Source organism: Podarcis gaigeae, assembly GCF_964106915.1.
Source record: "Podarcis gaigeae genome assembly, chromosome: 8".
NCBI classification, from domain to species: domain Eukaryota; kingdom Metazoa; phylum Chordata; class Lepidosauria; order Squamata; family Lacertidae; genus Podarcis; species Podarcis gaigeae.
The window spans coordinates 70,912,414-70,931,857 of record NC_139684.1 but is presented as its reverse complement, the minus strand read 5'-3'; the positions used below and the strand labels follow the sequence as shown (position 1 = coordinate 70,931,857).

Sequence of the window (19,444 nt, the reverse complement as noted above, 5' to 3'; positions counted from 1 at the left end):
CTCAAGTCTGCATCTCCCTTGTTCTCTGCCCCTCACCCCAGTGCACAAACATTATCCCATGCCTTTTCCGCTTCCTGTGCCTACATGGATGCATGCCGACCAGGCCAGTGATCAGTGAGGTTGGGAGCATGCTGAGACTAGCGATGGCCCATTGAGGGGCAGTCCTGTGTGGGAGGCTCACCCTGCTGCCAACTTTCCCCAGGTGCCGAAGGCAGATCACAAATTGCAGAAGGTTCCAGGAAGGCGTAAGGCAGGGGTGGAGAAGCTCAGGCCTGGGGAACAAATGCCTCTTTTTCTCCAAGCCTCTTTTTCTGGCTCTCGGGTCTTTGCCCAGGCCACACCCTCTCCTTAGCCACACATTTCCCCCCCCCCCCCGGACATTCACCTCACCAGCCTTCCTTCATGCCCTTCTGGAATGCCCGAGAAAAAAACACACCAAGAACTCTGGACAATATAAGTTTCAGCACTGGGAGTGGTCCCTACTTCTTGAATGCCCAGCTGGGTGTGTCCTTGCCCTCTCATTCATTCATTCATTCATTCACCAATGGGGGAAACAGGGGTCTCCTAACAGCTCTCAACAAGCTAAGCAAGCTATCTTCCAGGACTGTTTAAAAAAGTTTGATACTGTTTCAGAAGAGGGACGCGGGTGGCGCTGTGGGTTAAACCACAGAGCCTAGGGCTTTCCGATCAGCAGGTCAGAAGGTCCGAATCCCCGCGACGGGGTGAGCTCCCGTTGCTCAGTCCCTGCTCCTGCCTACCTAGCAGTTCGAAAGCACGTCAGAGTGCAAGTACTGTAGATAAATAGGTACCGCTCTGGCGGGAAGATAAATGGCATTTCCGTGCACTGCTCTGGTTCGCCAGAAGTGGCTTAGTCATGCTGGCCACATGAGGCGGAAGCGAAATGAGCACCGCAACCACAGAGTTGTCAGCAAGGACCTAATGGTCAGGGGTCCCTTTACCTTCACCTTTATTGTTTCAGAAGTGCAGTGCAGGATTAAAATCAGAAGTGTTGTTACTGGATTAATCAAGATTATGAAAGCAGGAAGAAATAAGAGTTTTGTAACCTGAAATCAAGTACACGGGAGGTCATTTCAAATTGATTAATTTGGTTTTTGAATAATTGGCTCTCTCTCTCTTTTTTTTTTTGGATTGTAATTTGGTAATGTGACAATGTGGCTTTTATTGGAATTGTATTAAAGATTAATAAAAAAATATTATATCAGAAGTGCAGTGCAGATGGGACCTAAGCCATGTCCATTATTTTGAATAGGTCTGCTCTGAATGCAGCCATAGAGTTGCAAATTTTCTATGACAGGAATAAACCGTGCACTGAAAGTCATGAAGGGGGCGAAGAATGCCATTAAAATTTAAAAAAATCAAAAATTGAACAAATGGCAGGTGAAAGGTACCCGTGAAGATATCACTTAACAAATGTTCTTCCTCCCCAGACAAAGGTTTTCATTTTTTCCCCAAAGGATTCCTTCTCCAAACAGTACAGTACAGGAGGTGCTGGGAAAGATTTTAGTCTGAAGCCCAAGACGACCGCTGCCAGTCAGTGTAGAGTGTATGGATCTAGGTGAGCCAATGGTCTGACTCTGCGTAAGGCAGCTTCCTATGTTCCTAAGATACATTGTGTAAAACTCGTGTCAGGCTCCGCTTGGAAGAAGAAGAAGAAGAAGAAGAAGAAGAAGAAGAAGAAGAAGAAGAAGAGGAGGAGGAGTTTGGATTTGATATCCTGCCTTTCACTCCCTTTAAGGAATCTCAAAGCGGCTAACATTCTCCTTTCCCTTCCTCCCCCACAACAAACACTCTGTGAGGTGAGTGGGGCTGAGAGACTTCAGAGAAGTGTGACTAGCCTAAGGTCACCCAGCAGCTGCATGTGGAGGAGCGGAGACGCGAACCCCGTTCCCCAGATTACGAGACTACCGCTCTTAACCACTACACCACACTGGCTCTCTTAACCACTACACCACACTGGAAGCTATTGGTGCTTCTCCTTTGGGAGCAGACCGAAAAAGTTTGTGAGTGAGAGATAACAGAATCGTAGAATTGTCCAACCCTCTGCAATGCAGATAGCGCTACAATCCAAATAAGGAAAGGCAAGAAGCAGGCCTGAGTGAAAAAGGATGGAGGGCAGGAAGGAAACCTGGGTTCCTCATGGTTTATTCTGGGATCTCAGCAAAATGAGGAGGGGGAGGGTCTGCTTTCCCCACAACAAGTCAGTCGTCATCACACATGGTCTCAATGATCCAGTCTCTGTATCTGGAAATGTCCATGTAGACCCCGGGTTTGGTGCTGGAGCTGCAGGGCACGTCACCCCAAGAAACCAGACCCTGGAGCTTCCCGTTGCAGACAAGGGGTCCCCCGGAGTCACCCTGTATTGACAACCAAGAGAGACATCTCTTTAACCCAGGAAGGGTTGTTCTGATTATTACTAGATCCCCTCCTTCCTAGGGCTGCCATATGTCTGGACGTTACCAGAATTGCAAAGGCGGAATTGACATCTGGGGGGTGGGGCGGGATTTCTGAAAGGTGGCAATTTATCCTGGATCTTAGACAAGTCAATTGAAAAAATCGTGGGTTTTGGGGGGTGTCTTGGTTGCTACTTTTTGAAATATGGTAGCCCTACTCTTTCCTCCCAAAGGAGCCCAGGGTATTAAACACACAAGTGATAAAACATCTAAAAATACGCCAATACTGTACTACCTGTAATCATATACAAATATATTGCCCTATCCCAGCGTTCTTCAACCTTGGGTTCCCAGGTGTTACTGGACTACAAATCTCATCATCCCCAGCCATCTTAATCAATAATGATGGATGATTGGAGTTGTAGTCCAACGACATCTGGGGACCCAAGGCTGAAGAATGTCACCCTTTCCTATGCATGTTCACATGGAAGCAGGGGTGACAACTTAAATATAACAAGGGGAGCAGGAAACTCCTGCCCCACATAATTGAGCACAAGATGCAGCACGCACACACAATTTGAATGGCAACTTGGGGAGGTGGCCCCCTCCAATATTTTATTGGGAGGGGTGAAGGGACCTTGGCCCCGAGGAATTGGCTCGTTTGCATGGAAGGAAGTCTCACTAAGTTCAAGGAGATGCAATTCCCAGGTAAGTGCATAGGAACATAGTCCATAGGTCAGGGAAAGTGAGCCTCAGGCCTGGCATCCAAACACAGTCCTCCAGACCTCTCCAGCTGACCCTTCCAGTGTTCAAAAGAACCTGTGGGTGTTTATTATTTGCCATTAGGAAAATGCCAGTCATCAAGACAGACGAGGGCAGGGCAGCGGGTGGGCGGAAACAGCACCCATTTATGAAATTGCTGGCTGTCAGACGTTACGAGCGGCATTAAACCATTTTGCAAGATAAGCTCAGCACACCAAAATCCACTGGATATATTGGGTCACACTGGCGTGAACCAGTGCTTTAAATGTGTGTGATGGTACTCAGTGGCACAAAATACTGCCACTTCTTTCTCTCTCTCTTATTAATATTGTTGTTGTTGTTGTTGTTGTTGTTGTTATTTTGCTACCTGTGGCAGCCATTTTGAGTACTAGCTTCTCGGCTTTTTGTTGGGTTTTTTTCTTTAACCAAAAAAACCCACTGACTTTAGACATTTAAAAAACCCAATAGATGAATCAACCCTTACCTATGCACATAATTAGATTGCATCATTTTTCATAATTCACTGTGGCCACAGATCTTGGGTTTCCACAATATATAGCATGGCTGAAGAACCCAAGGCTCTAAATGTTATGGGACTCCCAACTACAGCCTTAGCTAGCATAGCCCATGGCCAGGATGATGGAGCTGGAGTCCAGCAACAAGTTCAGTAGCCTCTCTTCTGGGGCAGAGTTTGAACTTTTTGGCACACATTACATAGAACACAGTGACACGAAAGCAAGAAGCGGCACTGAATAGTGAATATTAAAATACACTGATGTACTTTAAATCTAGGTAGAGCTGAAAGGGCAAAAACACACAATAGCAAAATCTCATCCAAAACCCAGCAAAATCAGATTAGTTGGATGTTAAGACTTGGTTGGACAGTGTTCTCGAAGCCACAAACATGAGTCTGACCAAACTGCGGGAGGCAGTGGAAGACAGGAGTGCCTGGCATGCTCTGGTCCATGGGGTCACGAAGAGCCGGACACAACTAACCGACTAAACACAGCAACAACAACAAGACTTTTTAGTTTATCAGCCAACTTAAGTTCCAAAATGGATTGAACTGACCATGGATTGAACTGAATGTTGTTGGGACCATTGCTCTTTCCCGTTAGGGGCACCCAACTGGCCAGAGGCCCTGGGCTCCTTTGGTTGGAAGGGCAGGATAGAAATTTGATAAACAAAACAAACAAATGCAAATACATGTTAACATATGCATTGGCCAAGCCCCCAGCCAATGTGCAATTGGTGTCACACTGTAGGGGGCTATGTGCATACAGGTTTGAGCACATAGGGCTCTTTCCATGGGAACAAGTGTTCACATTCCTATAGAGGGGACCCTTAAATATATACATCCAGCCATGCACAGGCCCCCTACAGACTGATCGCAACTGCACGTTGGCCGTGGGGCTTGGCCAATGCATATATTTGCATCTATTTATTTATCAAATTTCTATCCTGCCCTTCCAACCTAAGGAGCCCAGGGCCTGTGGCTAGTTGGGTGCCTACTAGAGAGCCTCATCGCATGTTCAGTATCCATGGGCATCGAATATCCGAACAGGGCTTATATCTCAGCCTAATCCACTTTACAGGGATGTGTTATCTGGTTCTGCAAGGCACTTGTGATGTTCCAACGAAAGGTCCTTACTTCACAGGAGTCAGTGCCTCCTCCCATCGCAGCAGCACACATCATATCGGAGTTCAGCTTTCCAGGATACAGGGCAGCGCATTCCTCCAAAGACATTATCCTGACATTTGCACAGTAAAGGACCAGAGGAATTCGCTCTAAAGAAAGAAGAATTGTAGAGTTGTAAGGGGCCATAAGTGTCATCTAACTGCCCGCAAAGCAGGAATCTTTTACCCAAAACGTGGGGCTCAAAACCATGACCCTGGGCTTAAGAGTCTCATGCTCTGCTGACTGAGCTGTCCCTGGAGGCAAGAACAAGAAGTTGTTTGGGATCTTGAGAAAGATTGGTTTTACTCATAAAGGTAAAGGTAAAGGGACCCCTGACTGCTAAGTCCAGTCGCGGACGACTCTGGGGTTGTGGCGCTCATCTCGCTTTACTGGCCGAGGGAGCTGGCATACAGTTTCCGGGTCGTGGCCAGCATGACTAAGTCACTTCTGGCGAACCAGAGCAGCGCACGGAAATGCCGTTTACCTTCCCGCCAGCGTTGTACCTATTTATCTACTTGCCCTTTGGTGTGCTTTCGAATTGCTAGGTTGGCAGGAGCAGGGACCGAGCAACGGGAGCTCACACTGTGGCAGGGGTTCAAACTGCCAACCTTCTGATCAGCAAGTCCTAGGCTCTGTGGTTTAAACCACAGTGCCACCCGCGTCCCTATGGTTTTACTTATAGTTCATTACATTTACATGCTTCAAGAAGATAGGATGCCAAAAGAAGCGTTCTGTTTCTCCGATCTTTTTTAAACGTCTTTACCTTTTTTACCTTTATCTAAGGTTGCAAACAAGTTTCCCTAAATCATACATGTTTTTTTACATTCTCACAAATGTAGGCATTTTTATGAACACTTTCTTCTAATATACACATTGGCGAGGGCTTGGTCATCAAAAATTTTGGTGAAGTGCAAACTTTGGAGGCTAGCCAATTAGGTAAGTTTGCTTTAAAATGTGAACCAAACTTAATTTCTCTTCTGTCCCGAGCGGGGAGGTGTTCTCATTTTTACTGTTCTCCCATTTACAAATCTCTGTGCAAGTTAAACAAAACAAAACAAATGCATCAAGTAGAAAGGTAGACCTAAGCAAACAACTAATCTCACTGAATTTGTGGGATTTTTTAGGGGGGGTTGAGTTTTTAATGCAGGGAAGGAAGACATTAAGAATTTAATTTCCCACCTGCAACCTGATCCCCTATAGTAGGACTTCACCATGCTAAAAGCTGTAAAATTGGTTCCCTGGTAGTTTCAGCATACAGTCATACCTTGGCTCCCGAACACAGCAAACCCAGAAATGAGTGTTCCGGTTTGCGAACGTTCTTTGGAACCCGAAAGTCCAACGGGGCTTCCGCAGCTTCCGATTGGCTACAGGAGCTTCCTGCAGCCAATCAGAAGCTGTGCTTTGGTTTCTGAATGTTTTGGAAGTTGAACAGACTTCCGGAATGGATTCCATCCAACTTCCGAGGTATGACTGTATATATATGGAGAGCTACGCCATAAATCAAGATAGCACCGCCCTTACTGGGAGAGCATTGTCCTTTCTACAGCTCCTTCAGATGCCTTCACTATTTTGGATGTTCGTTTCAGAAGCTTTAGTTCTTTTATTTGTGGGCATGGTATGGTTGAGGTTGATACTGTCAGGCCTTTCCTGGGACAGAATCATTTACATACCTGGGAAATTGATAGGACCGCCCCATCCTGACACCATGCACATATCCCCAGAGCTTGCCCTCTGGCTAGCCAGACTTATGGGCTGCACATAATGGTTAAGTACAGCTGGGCTCAACAGTTTGACCAGCATGACGTCATTGTCATAGCACGACTGGTTGTATTTGGGGTGGATGATTGTTTTTCCCACTGCCAAGAACTGTTCTGTGCCCTCCAGGACGTTCAGATTTTCATCTCCAAGCCGGACATTGATGCTTCTGTAAAGGAAATAATGAGATAAATAATGAGTAGGTAAGGCCACTTTTTAAGACAGCATCTTAAAAAGTAGAGACATCACCTTGCCAACAAAGGTCCGTATAGTAAAAGCTATGGTTTTCCCAGTAGTGATGTATGGAAGTGAGAGCTGGACCATAAAGAAGGCTGATCGCCGGAGAATTGATGCTTTTCAATTATGGTGCTGGAGGAGACTCTTGAGAGTCCCGTGGACTGCAAGAAGAACAAACCTATCCATTCTTAAGGAAATCAGCCCTGAGTGCTCACTGGAAGGACAGATCGTGAAGCTGAGGCTCCAATACTTTGGCCACCTCATGAGAAGAGAAGACTCCCTGGAAAAGACCCTGATGTTGGCAAAGATTGAGGGTACAAGGAGAAGGGGACGACAGAGGATGAGATGGTTGGATAGTGTTCTCGAAGCTACCAGCATGAGTTTGACCTAACTGCGGGAGGCAGTGGAAGACAGAAGTGCCTGGCATGCTCTGGTCCATGGGGTCACGAAGAGTCGGACACGACTAAACGACTAAGCAACAACAAGGCCACTTGCACACCAACAATAACCAAGCCTTATGAGGAGCGGTTGAAGGAGCTAGGTATGTTTAGGCTGGAAAAGAGGAGGCTGAAAGGAGATAGGATAACCATCTTCAAATATTTCAAGGGCTCTCGCGTGAAAAAGGGAACAAGCTTGTTTTCTTCTTCTCTGGAGGGTAGGACCCAAACCAATGGATTCAAGTTACAAGACTAAACATCAGGGAAAAAACTTTCCGAGAGTAAGAGCTGTTTGACAATGGAACAGTCTCCCTCAGGAGGCTGTGGACTCTCCTTCATTAAGCAGAGGTTGGAATGCCCAATTCAAAGTGCTGGTTTTGTCCTAGAAAGCCTTAAACAGCTCCGTATCACAATACCTCAAGGACCCCTCTCCCCATATGCCCCTGGACCCTGCAATAATGATCAGAGGCCCTTCTTCATGTGCCTCCTCCATGAGAGGTCCAGAGGTCAGCAACACGAGAACAGGCCTTTTCTGCAGTGGCTCCCCAATTGTGAAATACTCTCCTGGGAGGCTCGCCTGGCGCCCTTGTTACATATCTTTAGGCACTAGGCAAAACACATTCCTCTTCTCCTTTGGCTAATTAAACAAACTATGGTCTTTTAGACTGTGCAGGGTTTATTGTTATTGTTTGTTGCTATGGTATGTGTTTTGGTGTTTTTCTATCATAAACTGCCCTGTGATCCTCAGTTGAAGGGTGGTCTAGAAGTTTAACAAATAAATACTAGTTCGCCACATATTCCATGATACCTGCATTTCCCATGCTGAGCCAACACACAGAGAGAGGGAGACATGATCACACAGGTACACCTACCCATGGTTGCAGTGAGCAGCGGTAAGGACCCATCTTTGGTTGAGAAGGGTTGCTCCACAGTAGAAATGGGAGTATTTGTAGATGGCAGCCTGCCAAGGCTGAGAATATGGTGGACATGGGTAGCCTTTGGGTTTCTTTCTGCCCTGTGCCAGGACTAGAAAAGGAAAAGGAAAGGTCCATTAGCATACTGATGTGTAGATAAATCCCTGCAGATTTCTCCAGAGTTCTTAGAACAGTGTTGGATAGGCACCAAAAATAATTTATTTTTAAAAAAGTATTTGACACAGATATATATACACACATATATATACATATACATATATGCAGGTTTTGGTGTCCTCGGGTGTCTTCCCGTGTAAAAGTTGGGGTGTCTAGGCGACGTTTCGACGAGGTCTCACTCGTCATCTTCAGGCTGGTGCTTTCGGCTTCTTGTTACTGGAACAGAGCCTCGTCGAAACGTCGCCTAGACACCCCAACTTTTACACGGGAAGACACCCGAGGACACCAAAACCTGCATTCCTGTACCCGTGAAAATCTACGAAAGCATATACATATATATATACACATATATACATACATATATACATATATATTATATATATTATTTTTTAAGCATCCAAGTAGCCATCATGGGATAGCTCAGTTGGTAGAGCATGAGGCTCTGATTCTCAAGGTCATAGGTTCAAGTCCCATGTTGGGCAAAAGATTCCTGCATTGCAGGGGGCTGGACTAGATGACCCTCGGGTTCCCTTCCAACTCTATGATTCTAGTCATCATGGCTGGGGAAAACAGAACTTTGTTAGACTGTCTTACATTCCACTATACACACTCCTCCCACTTTTTCATTCTCAATTCAAAAAACGGACATTTTTTCTTGTGGTTTAGCATTGTTCTCATTTTGAATTACATGGGGGGGGGACACTAATCTTTTCAGTGCTTAGGACCTGCAATGCCCATCACGCTTAACAAACTACAGTTCCCAGTATTAAAGTTTTTAGAGTGCTTTAAATGTGTGCTGTGGGTGTCACCCTAGTCCTGAATGCAACCGGTTTGAAAAAGCTATCTTTAAAAAACTTGCGGGGGGGGGGGAGAATCCTATTAAAATCTGACGCAGGGTGGCAGAGGATGGGGAGAAGGAACCAAACTAATCTGCAGCAAAAGTCCCTCCATGGCCAACTAATTGGGGGGAGGAATTTTAATCTGCAATTAAAGATTAAGCGATCGTCACACGAATAAATCAATTAAACCTTTGCAGTCCTATCTAATCATCTAAAAACACGCCCAGATGTGTGTTTCTTCGTGTAGACTCCACTACATCATGTTATTTATCTTGTTCAGAATCAAAACACTTTCAGTTTTTATGGCTTACTTGTGTTGTTGGCGTCTGTGCTTGGGTTTTTTGTTTTGTTTTTGAAAGCATAATGAATTTTATAAAGGCAAAGCACATTTAACAGGATAGCTAGCATCATGGCTAGAACGCACACATTGGGTGTGTTCCTCAACCCAGCCTCCCTCCAGCATCTCATTACATGGAAAAAGGGAGTCGCTCTCGGGTGTTGGTCTATGAAAGAAGGGGTGGAAGAACGAGGCAGCGTTTTTATGCCAATAAAGATGTGCGGTGGCATGTGCCGCTGAAAAAGCATCCAGGTGGCTGCAGAGGTCAGGAGGCAGAGACCTCGGCGTATGCAAGTGGACTTCAGGATAAGGGTTGGAGGAGCTGCCACCAGCACCTGGACATAGAACCTGGAAGACCAAGACAAACAGGGCTCCTTCCACCACTCGACCATAGAATGGCAAGGGAAGGGCAGCCAGCGGGCTGGGATGGAATGAACCCAAGAACACCCTCCTTAGGTCAGTTCTCCTTGAACTGTTCCAAGCACACTTCTCTTCAGAGAAGGTCCATAGCTCAGTAGTAAAGCATAAAAATAAGAATAATTTATTATTTATAGCATGCCCATCTGACTGAGTTTCCCAACCACTCTGGGCAGCTCCCAACTGAATATTAAAAACACAATAAAACATCAAACATTAAAAACTTCCCTAAACAGGGCTGCCTTCAGATGTCTTCTAAAAGTCAGATAGTTGTTGATTTCCTTGACATGTGATGGGAGGGTGTTCCACAGGGCAGGTGCCACTACCGAGAAGGCCCTCTGCCTGGTTCCCTGTAACCTCACTTCTCACAGTGAGGGAACCGCCAGAAGGCCCTTGGAGCTGGACCTCGGTGTCTTCTTAAAAGGGACACAGGTGGTGCTGTGGGTTAAACCACTGAGCCTCTTGGACTTGCCAATCAGAAGGTTGGCAGTTCAAATCTGTGTGACAGGGTGAGCTCCCGTTGCTCTGTCCCAGCTCCCGCCAACCTAGCAGCTCGAAAGCACACCAGTGCAAGTAGATAAATAGGTACCGCTGTGGCGGGAAGGTAAATGGCATTTCTGTGCGCTCTGATTTTTGTCACAGTGTTCTGTTGTGCCAGAAACGGTTTAGTCCTGCTGGCCACATGACCCAGAAAGCTGTCTGTGGACAAACGCCGGCTCCGTCGGCCTGCAAGCAAGATGAGTGCCGCAAGCCCATAGTTGCCTTTGACTGGACTTAACCGTCCAGGGGTCCTTTACCTTTTTGTCTATCAGCCCACCCTGACCTCCTTCCAGTATTCACCAAGCCCATTAATACGACTTGGTGACACACATGGTAAAACCTGCACAGACACAGATGGGAAGTGCTGTACATCAGCCGTAGAGCCTCTGCTTTGCATGTCGACTGATTGATTCATAGAATCATGGAATTGTAGAGCTGGAAGGGACCCAGCTAATCCATCTCCCTGCAATGCAAAATTGATTGATAGAAGCTTCTCTCTGCCTGAAAACCTTGAGGATTTCTCCCACTCAGCGTGGACAGCACTGGGCTAAATGGGCAGGCTTTATTCCCTTAACAAACTCTTAAAGGTAAGGTAAAGGTAAAGGTACACCTGCCCGTACGGGCCAGTCTTGACAGACTCTGGGGTTGTGCGCCCATCTCACTTAAGAGGCCAGGGGCCAGCGCTGTCCGGAGACACTTTCCGGGTCACCTGGCCAGCGTGACATCGCTGCTCTGGCGAGCCAGAGCCGCACACGGAAATGCCGTTTACCTTCCCGCTGCTAAGCGGTCCCTATTTATCTACTTGCACCCAGAGGTGCTTTCGAACTGCTAGGTTGGCAGGCGCTGGGACCGAGCAGCGGGAGCGCACCCCGCCGCAGGGATTCGAACCGCCGACCTTTCGATCGGCAAGTCCTAGGCGCTGAGGCTTTAACCCACAGCGCCACCTGCGTCCCTATTAACAAACTCTTACCTACTGAAAAAATCAGGAGCAGAGTAATGGAATGCAGAGTCAAGGTTGTCATGGTGATGAGCTGTGTATGGCGGAGGCAGCTTCCTTTAAGGAGAAAGAAAGGGGGAGAGAGAGAAAGATAAAAGTTAATAAAATAAATAATCAACTGGAGTTTAACTTTGAAATAATAACCCAGTGTGGCAGTGATGTATGTTCAACATAGGTTTGAACTCAGACTCTGCTATGTTTGTGCAAAAAGGGACTATCTATGACAACATGCTGCTGCAGGAAAATGCTTCTTCGAAATATATGTTTATGCATTGTCCGACATTTAGCTTACAAATTTTTGGAGGAAAGTATTAAGATGGATAAATACTACTTTGGGGGAGGATTTAAAATTGTCAGATGATATAATATTATCCTAAACCACATACCAACTACAGTACAGTCATACCTCGGGTTGAAGTCACTTCAGGTTAAGCCTTTTCGGCTTGCGCTCTGCGGCAACCCAGAAGTAACGGAGCGCTTTACTTCCGGGTTTTGCCTCTCGCACATGCGCTGACGCTCAAAATGACGTCACGTGCATGCGCGGAAGCGGTGAATCACGACACACACACGTGCGGGTTGCGTTCGCTTCAGGAAGTGAACGGGGCTCCGGAATAGATCTTGTTCGCATCCAGAGGTACCACTGTATATGCGGTTTGACAGACCTTTCTGCCACTGCCAGATAAACTAGCACCTTGCATTTTTTGTGATGGTATTAACCAAACAGCCATCACCTCTTCTTTTGCTGCCTGTTGCAACCATTTTCTGGTGGCACCCACAGCACTTCAGTTAAGATATAAGTATACCAGCACTTCATTTTTTGCCAAACAAACAAACAACCCACCCAACAACACAAAATACTGAGCTAGCAGCCAGAGATACATAAGTTGGTTGGGTGGCCAAAGCTGGCATCAACCTCAGTTGGCGATGCCGGGGATCTTAGATCCCAGCAAGTGAAAAAGACCACCTATTTATCAATCCCCAGACATCCTAATGACATCGAGTGATTGACACCCGACAGAGTTTAAAGGAGACTGCTGCAACTGCTGGTCGCCTGATTGGTGGTTATAACCACCTCCTTTAAAGAGGCACTTTCAGCATCAGTCAGAGAGCATATTGAAGGAAGCTTGGCTGTGACTTCTGATCAGCCCCTCAGGTGCCATTAACGGAATGACCGCTAGAGGGGTTCCCTGAGCCTTAACTTGTACAGTTTGAAATTCTACCCGTCAAATTGTTATGAATGCAATCTGTACATAAATTGCTGTGGCTGGTGACGAATGCAAATCTCTGCCTCTGGTGAAAGCTCTGAGATGCACGTTGTAGAAAAGGCCTCTCTTATCTCTCTCTATTCTAGCTTCCCCCTTACCACTACCAGTCTGGTCAAGCAATGCATCCTAGAAAGGTAACCAGTACATTACCTAGAAACTCTTCATACAGCAGAGTCACCCCTTTTTCGCAGCTCTCCAAAGGCTGACAGACGTGGTAAAATTAGAGAGCTGAGAATGTGGGTTAAGCAGGCGGTGACAGAGGGGTCAGATGCAGAGGAGGCTGGTCCACCAGGATAAGTGGGGCACTGCCGCAACAACTTCTGTCATCCCTCAGATAGCCCTCACCTGACTTTCTCCTTACTTACAACCAGTCCAGGGGATGGCACCAGGGCCGGCCCACTCATGAGGCAACTGTCTTGGGCGGCAGGATCCATAAGAGAAGCAGATCTCAATGTGGACCTTTATTTCACCGCTTGTTCCCGATGTAGATCTTCACTCACCCCTTCTTCCCTGACAGAAGAGGGACGCCATTTTGTGGTTTGCCTCAGGTGCCCAAACGTCTTGGGCTGGCCCTGGGTGGCATTGGCTGTCAGGGGTGGGGTGCAAAACTAGAATTAGCTGATTCAGCTTGCCATCGGCTTTGGATCGAAGGTCCAGTCTACATGGACACAATTGATAAGATAAGCATTTAAATACAAGTCCTGCTCTGCGGACTTGTTGCAAGCACAGGACACCTTTGGGTAGCTGCAATCTGGAGAGGATGCTTATATGCCTCTATATCTGGGGCCTAAAGTACTTCCTGTGGCAGCCACATCCCCAGAAGGGCCATTTTGCGTTATGCCATGTTTCCACGGCAGCCATTTTGTGACTGGCACCCCAGGGCACTCCTTCCAAATTCCAAACGTGCCCACTGACCCCAAAAAGGTTGGTGACCCCTGCAGTGTGTGTTTGTGTGTACACACACACACATATATATACATACAGCGATGTATTTACCCCATACATACACACACTTGGCCCTTGGTCCTCCAATAATATACATCCCATCAAAATGACAGATCCTTTGCTATCCAGAATAACCTAATACATTGAATTGGGATCAGAAGCCAAAGGTGACGTTTATCACTGCCCAGCCTCCCATCCCATTTGGTGGGGCAAGCAAAACTTTCATTTTGCCCCATAATAGGTCGAAAGTGAAATGGGCAGAAGCTGCTGTATGCCCACCTCCTCCAATATTCCCTAATCTAGCTATCAGTGGCTTTCCGGGCTCACCTGGCAGAGGTGTTTCCCATCACCTGCTGCTGAATGCCAAAAACTGAACATGGAGCTTTCTGCGTAAAAAGCATGGGTGATACCATAGAGAGACATTCTCTTTCCTGTCCTATTGTAGTCAAGAGTCGGTCCTCTTCTAGTCAACCCTAAACAAACATTGCCCAAATCACAGTACAGTGGTACCTCGGGTTACATACACTTCAGGTTACATACGCTTCAGGTTACAGACTCCACTAACCCAGAAATAGTACCTCAGGTTAAGAACTTTGATTCAGGATGAGAACAGAAATTGAGATGCAGCAGTGTGGCAGCAGTAGGAGGCCCCATTAGCTAAAGTGGTGTCTCAGGTTAAGAACAGTTTCAGGTTAAGAGCGGACCTCCAGAACGAATTAAGTTCTTAACCCAATGTACCACTGTACTGTTCTGGGCAGCTCTGGGTGGCCTAATACTCTGCTGGATAGAGCCAAAGGCCTACATCCTATATACCACAATGGTCAGGCAGATATTTATGGGAAGCCCACAAGCAACTAACACTCTCCCACTATTGTTCCTCAGGGGCTGGTATTCAAAGGCATGTTTAGTAGCCACTAGCTACCTTAGATCCTGTAAATGTGCCCAATCCCCTTTTAAAGCCATCTATGTTGATAGCCATCACCGCAACAAATTGCCTAGTTTTAATATTGCTTTTGGTGAAAAAGCACTCCCATTTCTCTGTTATGGCCATTTCATAAGGGATGGACCATGTGGCTCAGGGGTAGCATCTGCTTTTCACGCAGTAAGTCCAAGCTAGTTTCAGTCCCCAGCATCTCTTGGTAGGGCCAGGTGACACCCCTGTCCAAAACCCTGCAGAGCTGCTGCCAGTTTGTGTAGGCAATACTGAGCTAGATGAACCAATGGTATAGGGCAGTTTTCTAAGTTCCTGAGTCCATTCAGCATGACTAGATGAGCTCAGGTTCTATTATTATCAGAGGGAGAAAAGCACATCCATTTTTTCTGATCTATCTGATCCATCCCTCTGCACCATGAATAACTTGATGAACTTTTTATCATTCCCCCTATCTTGTCTCTCGTGATATCCTTGGTTCCCCCATCTGGAAAAGATGCAAAGTGGACAGCAAGCCAACTTTCACAAAGCCAGGCTAGGTAACACAATAGTATTATCACCAAATACCAAGACGAGCAACAATGAACCCTTGACGCAAGATGTACACCTGCACAGCAGCAGCACCAGTAGCAATAGTCTCCTACCTGATCCCAAGAAATAATCCTCTTTTCCTTTGCTGAGGTGGGAAGAGAGAGCCCGGGTTTCTTGCGGGATCTAGTCTGCTCCAAATGATGCAGAAGTCAAGGCACTGGCGTTCAACAAGCAACTCATTTTTAACCTACTTGGCTGACCTGGCTAACACTGATTTACGGGGCACCTTTTATTTTGCCCTCTCTTAATGAAGGGGTAGCTGAACTAGCCCTCTTTAATTAGGCTTGCCATTGTTTGTAAGGACGCTGTGCTTTCCCCCCTTTCTCACCACGTCTTCAGTGAGGTTCTGCTTTGGTTCTCGTTGTCCCCGTTTTGCAATCTGCTGCCCTTTAATTTCTCAAGAAGGGACAAGTCGCTCCATTTTTAATGAGGACGGCAACGGATTGATAATGTGAGCCAGCAATTAACTTCACATCATAGGACCAAGAAACTTGAAGGATCACCATTCTCCTTATGATCCCAGGCCTACACTGAAAGAGGGCCTTCTCAGTGGTGACACCCCAGTTGCGGAGCACTCTCCCCAGAGAGATTTGTTGAGTATCTAATTCAATGGTTCTCAAAGGGTGTGGCAGGAGAGAGTGGCAAGTGTGGTGGGAAGATTCAAGGACAATCATTATTCTATTTTGGGAATGATTCATGCTCTTATGTGGCTACATGTTCTATCCTTTCTGGGTGTCCAATGATTATAATATAAAGTAGTCATGTTCTATTAAAAAAAATATATGGTGTGGCACAAGTTTTATTCTGAAAATATGGCTGAGGGAAAAAAGTTTGAGAACCACTGGCCTTATTTATAACAAAGGCTTTTCTTTTTAAATTTCCAAAGCTTTTTTAGATCCAGTTTTAATCCTCTTGATAGTTCTGTGCTTTTTACAATTTTGCAACCTTTACTTTTTCTTCTTATTCTTCTTGTAAACCACCCTTGGAATGTGATTGAAGGATAGTATGAAAATACTTTTTTTAAAAAAAAGACTTATTAAAATACACACACCACCCCCTGTTGCAAGACTATCCACAAGACAAGCCATTAAGATTTAGGTTGAGAAATAAGGTGTAACATTCAGGGCTCAATTCTCACTTGAGCAATGTGTGGGGAAGCCAAGAGCCCTCGTCTCAAGACAATGGGACACCTTTAAGAATACCTTGCCATTTCTAACTGTATTTCCTCGGTAGTTACGGTTAATTGCATCCCAAAAAGGGTTTTCTTCCAAGAGGATTGCGGAATGAGTGCGCATCAATGGCTCGTGTACCATCTTCCTAAACTACCATAAGGAGTTTGTTTTTAACCCACCTATTCTTTTGCTCTAAAATGTGCCAAACCGAGCCAGCCGACCAAGAGCTTGATCGTGTAGCATCTTTTATTACTATGAATAGACAAAAAGATGAATAGAATGACAGCTCATTTCTAGTACTGTGTTTAAAATAACTAATAGATCTAATAAGTGGCATCACATTCCTTGACACATTTCTGAATCTGCAAAACACAGCACTGCTGCTACCGTTCTGACTGTACTTATTTGTACACTTGGGCGTAAGGTGCATTTAGCAGAAGTCAGAATTTAGCAAATAGCTGTTTGCACCATGCAGAGGGTGCCCTCTAGTGGTGTTTGCTTTTATAGCCTGTAAAGCTATCGCTATGTGATTTTCTACGGCAGCTGTTCCCTGTCAGTGTCCGAAGGAAACCGCTGTTACGAATAGTCACTGTGCAACCATCTATATTCATTTGCACTAATGCAAAAAAGTTGCACATGTTGAACGTCTTGCATCTGTTGGCTGTTTAGTCACACGTAGTAGCAAAGACTATAAAATGGGGAGAGGGGCGAGCTTTCGGTGCAGAAATAATTTGTAGTAATCTAAAAAAAATGAGAGGCACAAATACAAGATGGGTGACACCTGGCTTGAGAGCAGTACATGTGAAAAGGATCTAGGAGTCTTGGTTGACCACAAACTTGACATGAGCCAACAGTGTGACGCAGCAGCTAAAAAAGCCAATGCAATTCTGGGCTGCATCAATAGGAGTATAGCATCTAGATCAAGGGATGTAATAGTGCCACTGTATTCTGCTCTGGTCAGACCTCACCTGGAGTACTGTGTCCAGTTCTGGGCACACAGTTCAAGGACACTGACAAACTGAAACGTGTCCAGAGGAGGACAACCAAAATGGTCAAAAGGCCTGGAAACGATGCCTTATGAGGAACGGCTAAGGGAGCTGGGCACGTTTAGCTTGGAGAATGAGGAGGTTAAGGGGTGATATGATAGCCATGTTCAAATATATAAAAGGATGTCACATAGAGGAGGGAGAAAGGTTGTTTTCTGCTGCTCCAGAGAAGCGGACACGGAGCAATGGATCCAAACTACAAGAAAGAAGATTCCACCTAAACATTAGGAAGAACTTCCTGACAGTAAGAGCTGTTTGACAGTGGAATTTGCTGCCAAGGAGTGTGGTGGAGTCTCCTTCTTTGGAGGTCTTTAAGCAGAGGCTTGACAACCATATGTCAGGAGTGCTCTGATGGCGTTGCCTGCTTGGCAGGGGGTTGGACTCAATGGGCCTTGTGGTCTCTTCCAACTCTATGATTCTATGATTCTAAAAGAGTGGATACCAGTGGCCAGTTACACTGTTGCTGTTTTATATATATACCATACTTTTCTGTGTATAAGACTATGTTTTTTCTTTAAAAATCATGCTAAAAAGTGGGGGTCATCTTATACACAGGGTGGACGTTTGATTGGTTCCTGCCATGGCTGCCAGCAACTATTGTGCATGTTATTGGTTGCTGCGTCAATGGGTGTTGTTGACTGGCCTACGCTCCAGCAGTTGGGTGGGCAATTGGCAGCTTCTGCCAGCGATGGGACAGACAGGAGGCGGATTTTGGGGCTTGTGTGCGGATGAGCGATTTTCTGCAACCCCCCCAAAAAACAACTGAGGCAATCCTCCACAAAAAGGCTCAAGAACTCTTCTGTACCATCTCCGCCCATTTTATTAAATTTGAGTCCCCCAAAATAGCGGGCGTCTTATACACGGAAAAGTACGGTATATCTATAAAAACACTACTGGATACAGATGTAAAAGGATATTTCTTCCTCCTGCTGAAAAGCAGGCTGTAACAAACAAAAGTTCCTTCCGCAATAAACCCCTTAATGTGCCACAATAAACTTTCGGTTGCTTGTTACAAAAGATTTCTACCCCTCTAGAATTTGTTTTATTTAGATGGCAGCTATTCAATTACCCACTGTACCTGGGAAACTAAGTTGCCAGTTTCGGGCATGCATGAAATGTTTGCCCTAACTTATGGAGCAAGTTGGAACTACAAGGAATCAATGTCTCCCCAAAATTCTGGTTTAATACAGTATGTTATCTTTGCTATCTACTCTCCATTTCAGAATACAGTGGTACCTCGGGTTACATACGCTTCAGGTTACATACGCTTCAGGTTACAGACTCCGCTAACCCAGAAATATTACCTCGGGTTAAGAACTTTGCTTCAGGATGAGAACAGAAATCGTGCTCTGGTGGTGCGGCAGCAGCGGGAGGCCCCATTAGCTAAAGTGGTGCTTCAGGTTAAGAACAGTTTCAGGTTAAGAACGGACCTCCGGAACGAATTAAGTACTAACCCGAGGTACCACTGTAGGTAGTCACATCTGGTTATGTAAATTATTTTAAAACTCCTCAAACTGGCAGTGGCCACGTTCAGACAATTCTATTTGAACCTTTTGCTCAGATATGTGGCTCTCTTCGCCTTGCCTTTGCTGCAATTCTCTAGTTAACCGTAATTTCTCTATTGAGATGAAACTATGGTTAACTGCTTTGAAACACGCCAAGAAATTAAATCTGCTTCAAACTGTGGCTTAACAAGTACAGTATGGCTTGTTCGAAAACTGGTAACAGTTTCCTTGGCTCGCTTGGACAAAATGAGAAACTATGATTGGAGATCATAGGTTAATCATTGCTCTGGGGAAACACAGATAAATTCAGGTGGAGTCTACACATATATAAAAAACGCTGTGAAATTTTTTTACCATTTAAATATATATATATATATTATATTTGCTATTAGATCACTAGCACCATCTAGCGTCACATTTGTATACTGCACTTAAAACACACTTATAATGTTATTTTATAGCTGAGTCCCATTTCATATATCAACTTA

At 45.6% G+C, this 19,444-nt stretch overlaps 1 protein-coding gene across 9 annotated transcripts; it reads right to left on the bottom strand.

The window, feature by feature from the left end:
* Positions 1–2,127: 2,127 nt before the first annotated feature.
* LOC310849938 (trypsin-3-like) lies at positions 2,128–19,412 on the bottom strand. 9 transcript variants are annotated; one of them, XM_083750949.1, is made up of 7 exons: positions 18,931–19,412; positions 14,039–14,469; positions 11,479–11,558; positions 8,153–8,306; positions 6,522–6,775; positions 4,825–4,961; positions 2,128–2,375 (listed from the first exon to the last, which is right to left on the bottom strand). In XM_083750949.1, exons 2-7 carry the CDS (start codon positions 14,122–14,124, stop codon positions 2,220–2,222), a joined length of 867 nt encoding a protein of 288 aa, XP_083607075.1. In that variant the 5' UTR covers positions 14,125–14,469; positions 18,931–19,412; the 3' UTR covers positions 2,128–2,219. The 9 variants fall into 9 exon arrangements, with proteins under 9 accessions (XP_083607075.1, XP_083607074.1, XP_083607080.1 ...); XM_083750948.1 differs by lacking the exons at positions 14,039–14,469; positions 18,931–19,412 and adding an exon at positions 16,372–17,139 and having other exon boundaries at positions 11,475–11,558; XM_083750954.1 differs by lacking the exons at positions 14,039–14,469; positions 18,931–19,412 and adding an exon at positions 15,287–16,491 and having other exon boundaries at positions 11,475–11,558.
* Positions 19,413–19,444: the final 32 nt, after the last annotated feature.

Bases quoted from the DNA above. Each gene is read 5' to 3' on its own strand.
- LOC310849938 (XM_083750948.1), bottom strand. From the start codon at position 16,546: ATGGTACACGAGCCATTGATGCGCACTCATTCCGCAATCCTCTTGGAA. The intron at 11,559-16,371 runs GTGAGAATTGAG...TTCTCCTTAAAG, and splicing joins CTTCCCCACACATTGCTCAA to GAAGCTGCCTCCGCCATACA. The intron at 4,962-6,521 runs GTATGTAAATGA...TTCTTTCTTTAG, and splicing joins CGGTCCTATCAATTTCCCAG to AGCGAATTCCTCTGGTCCTT.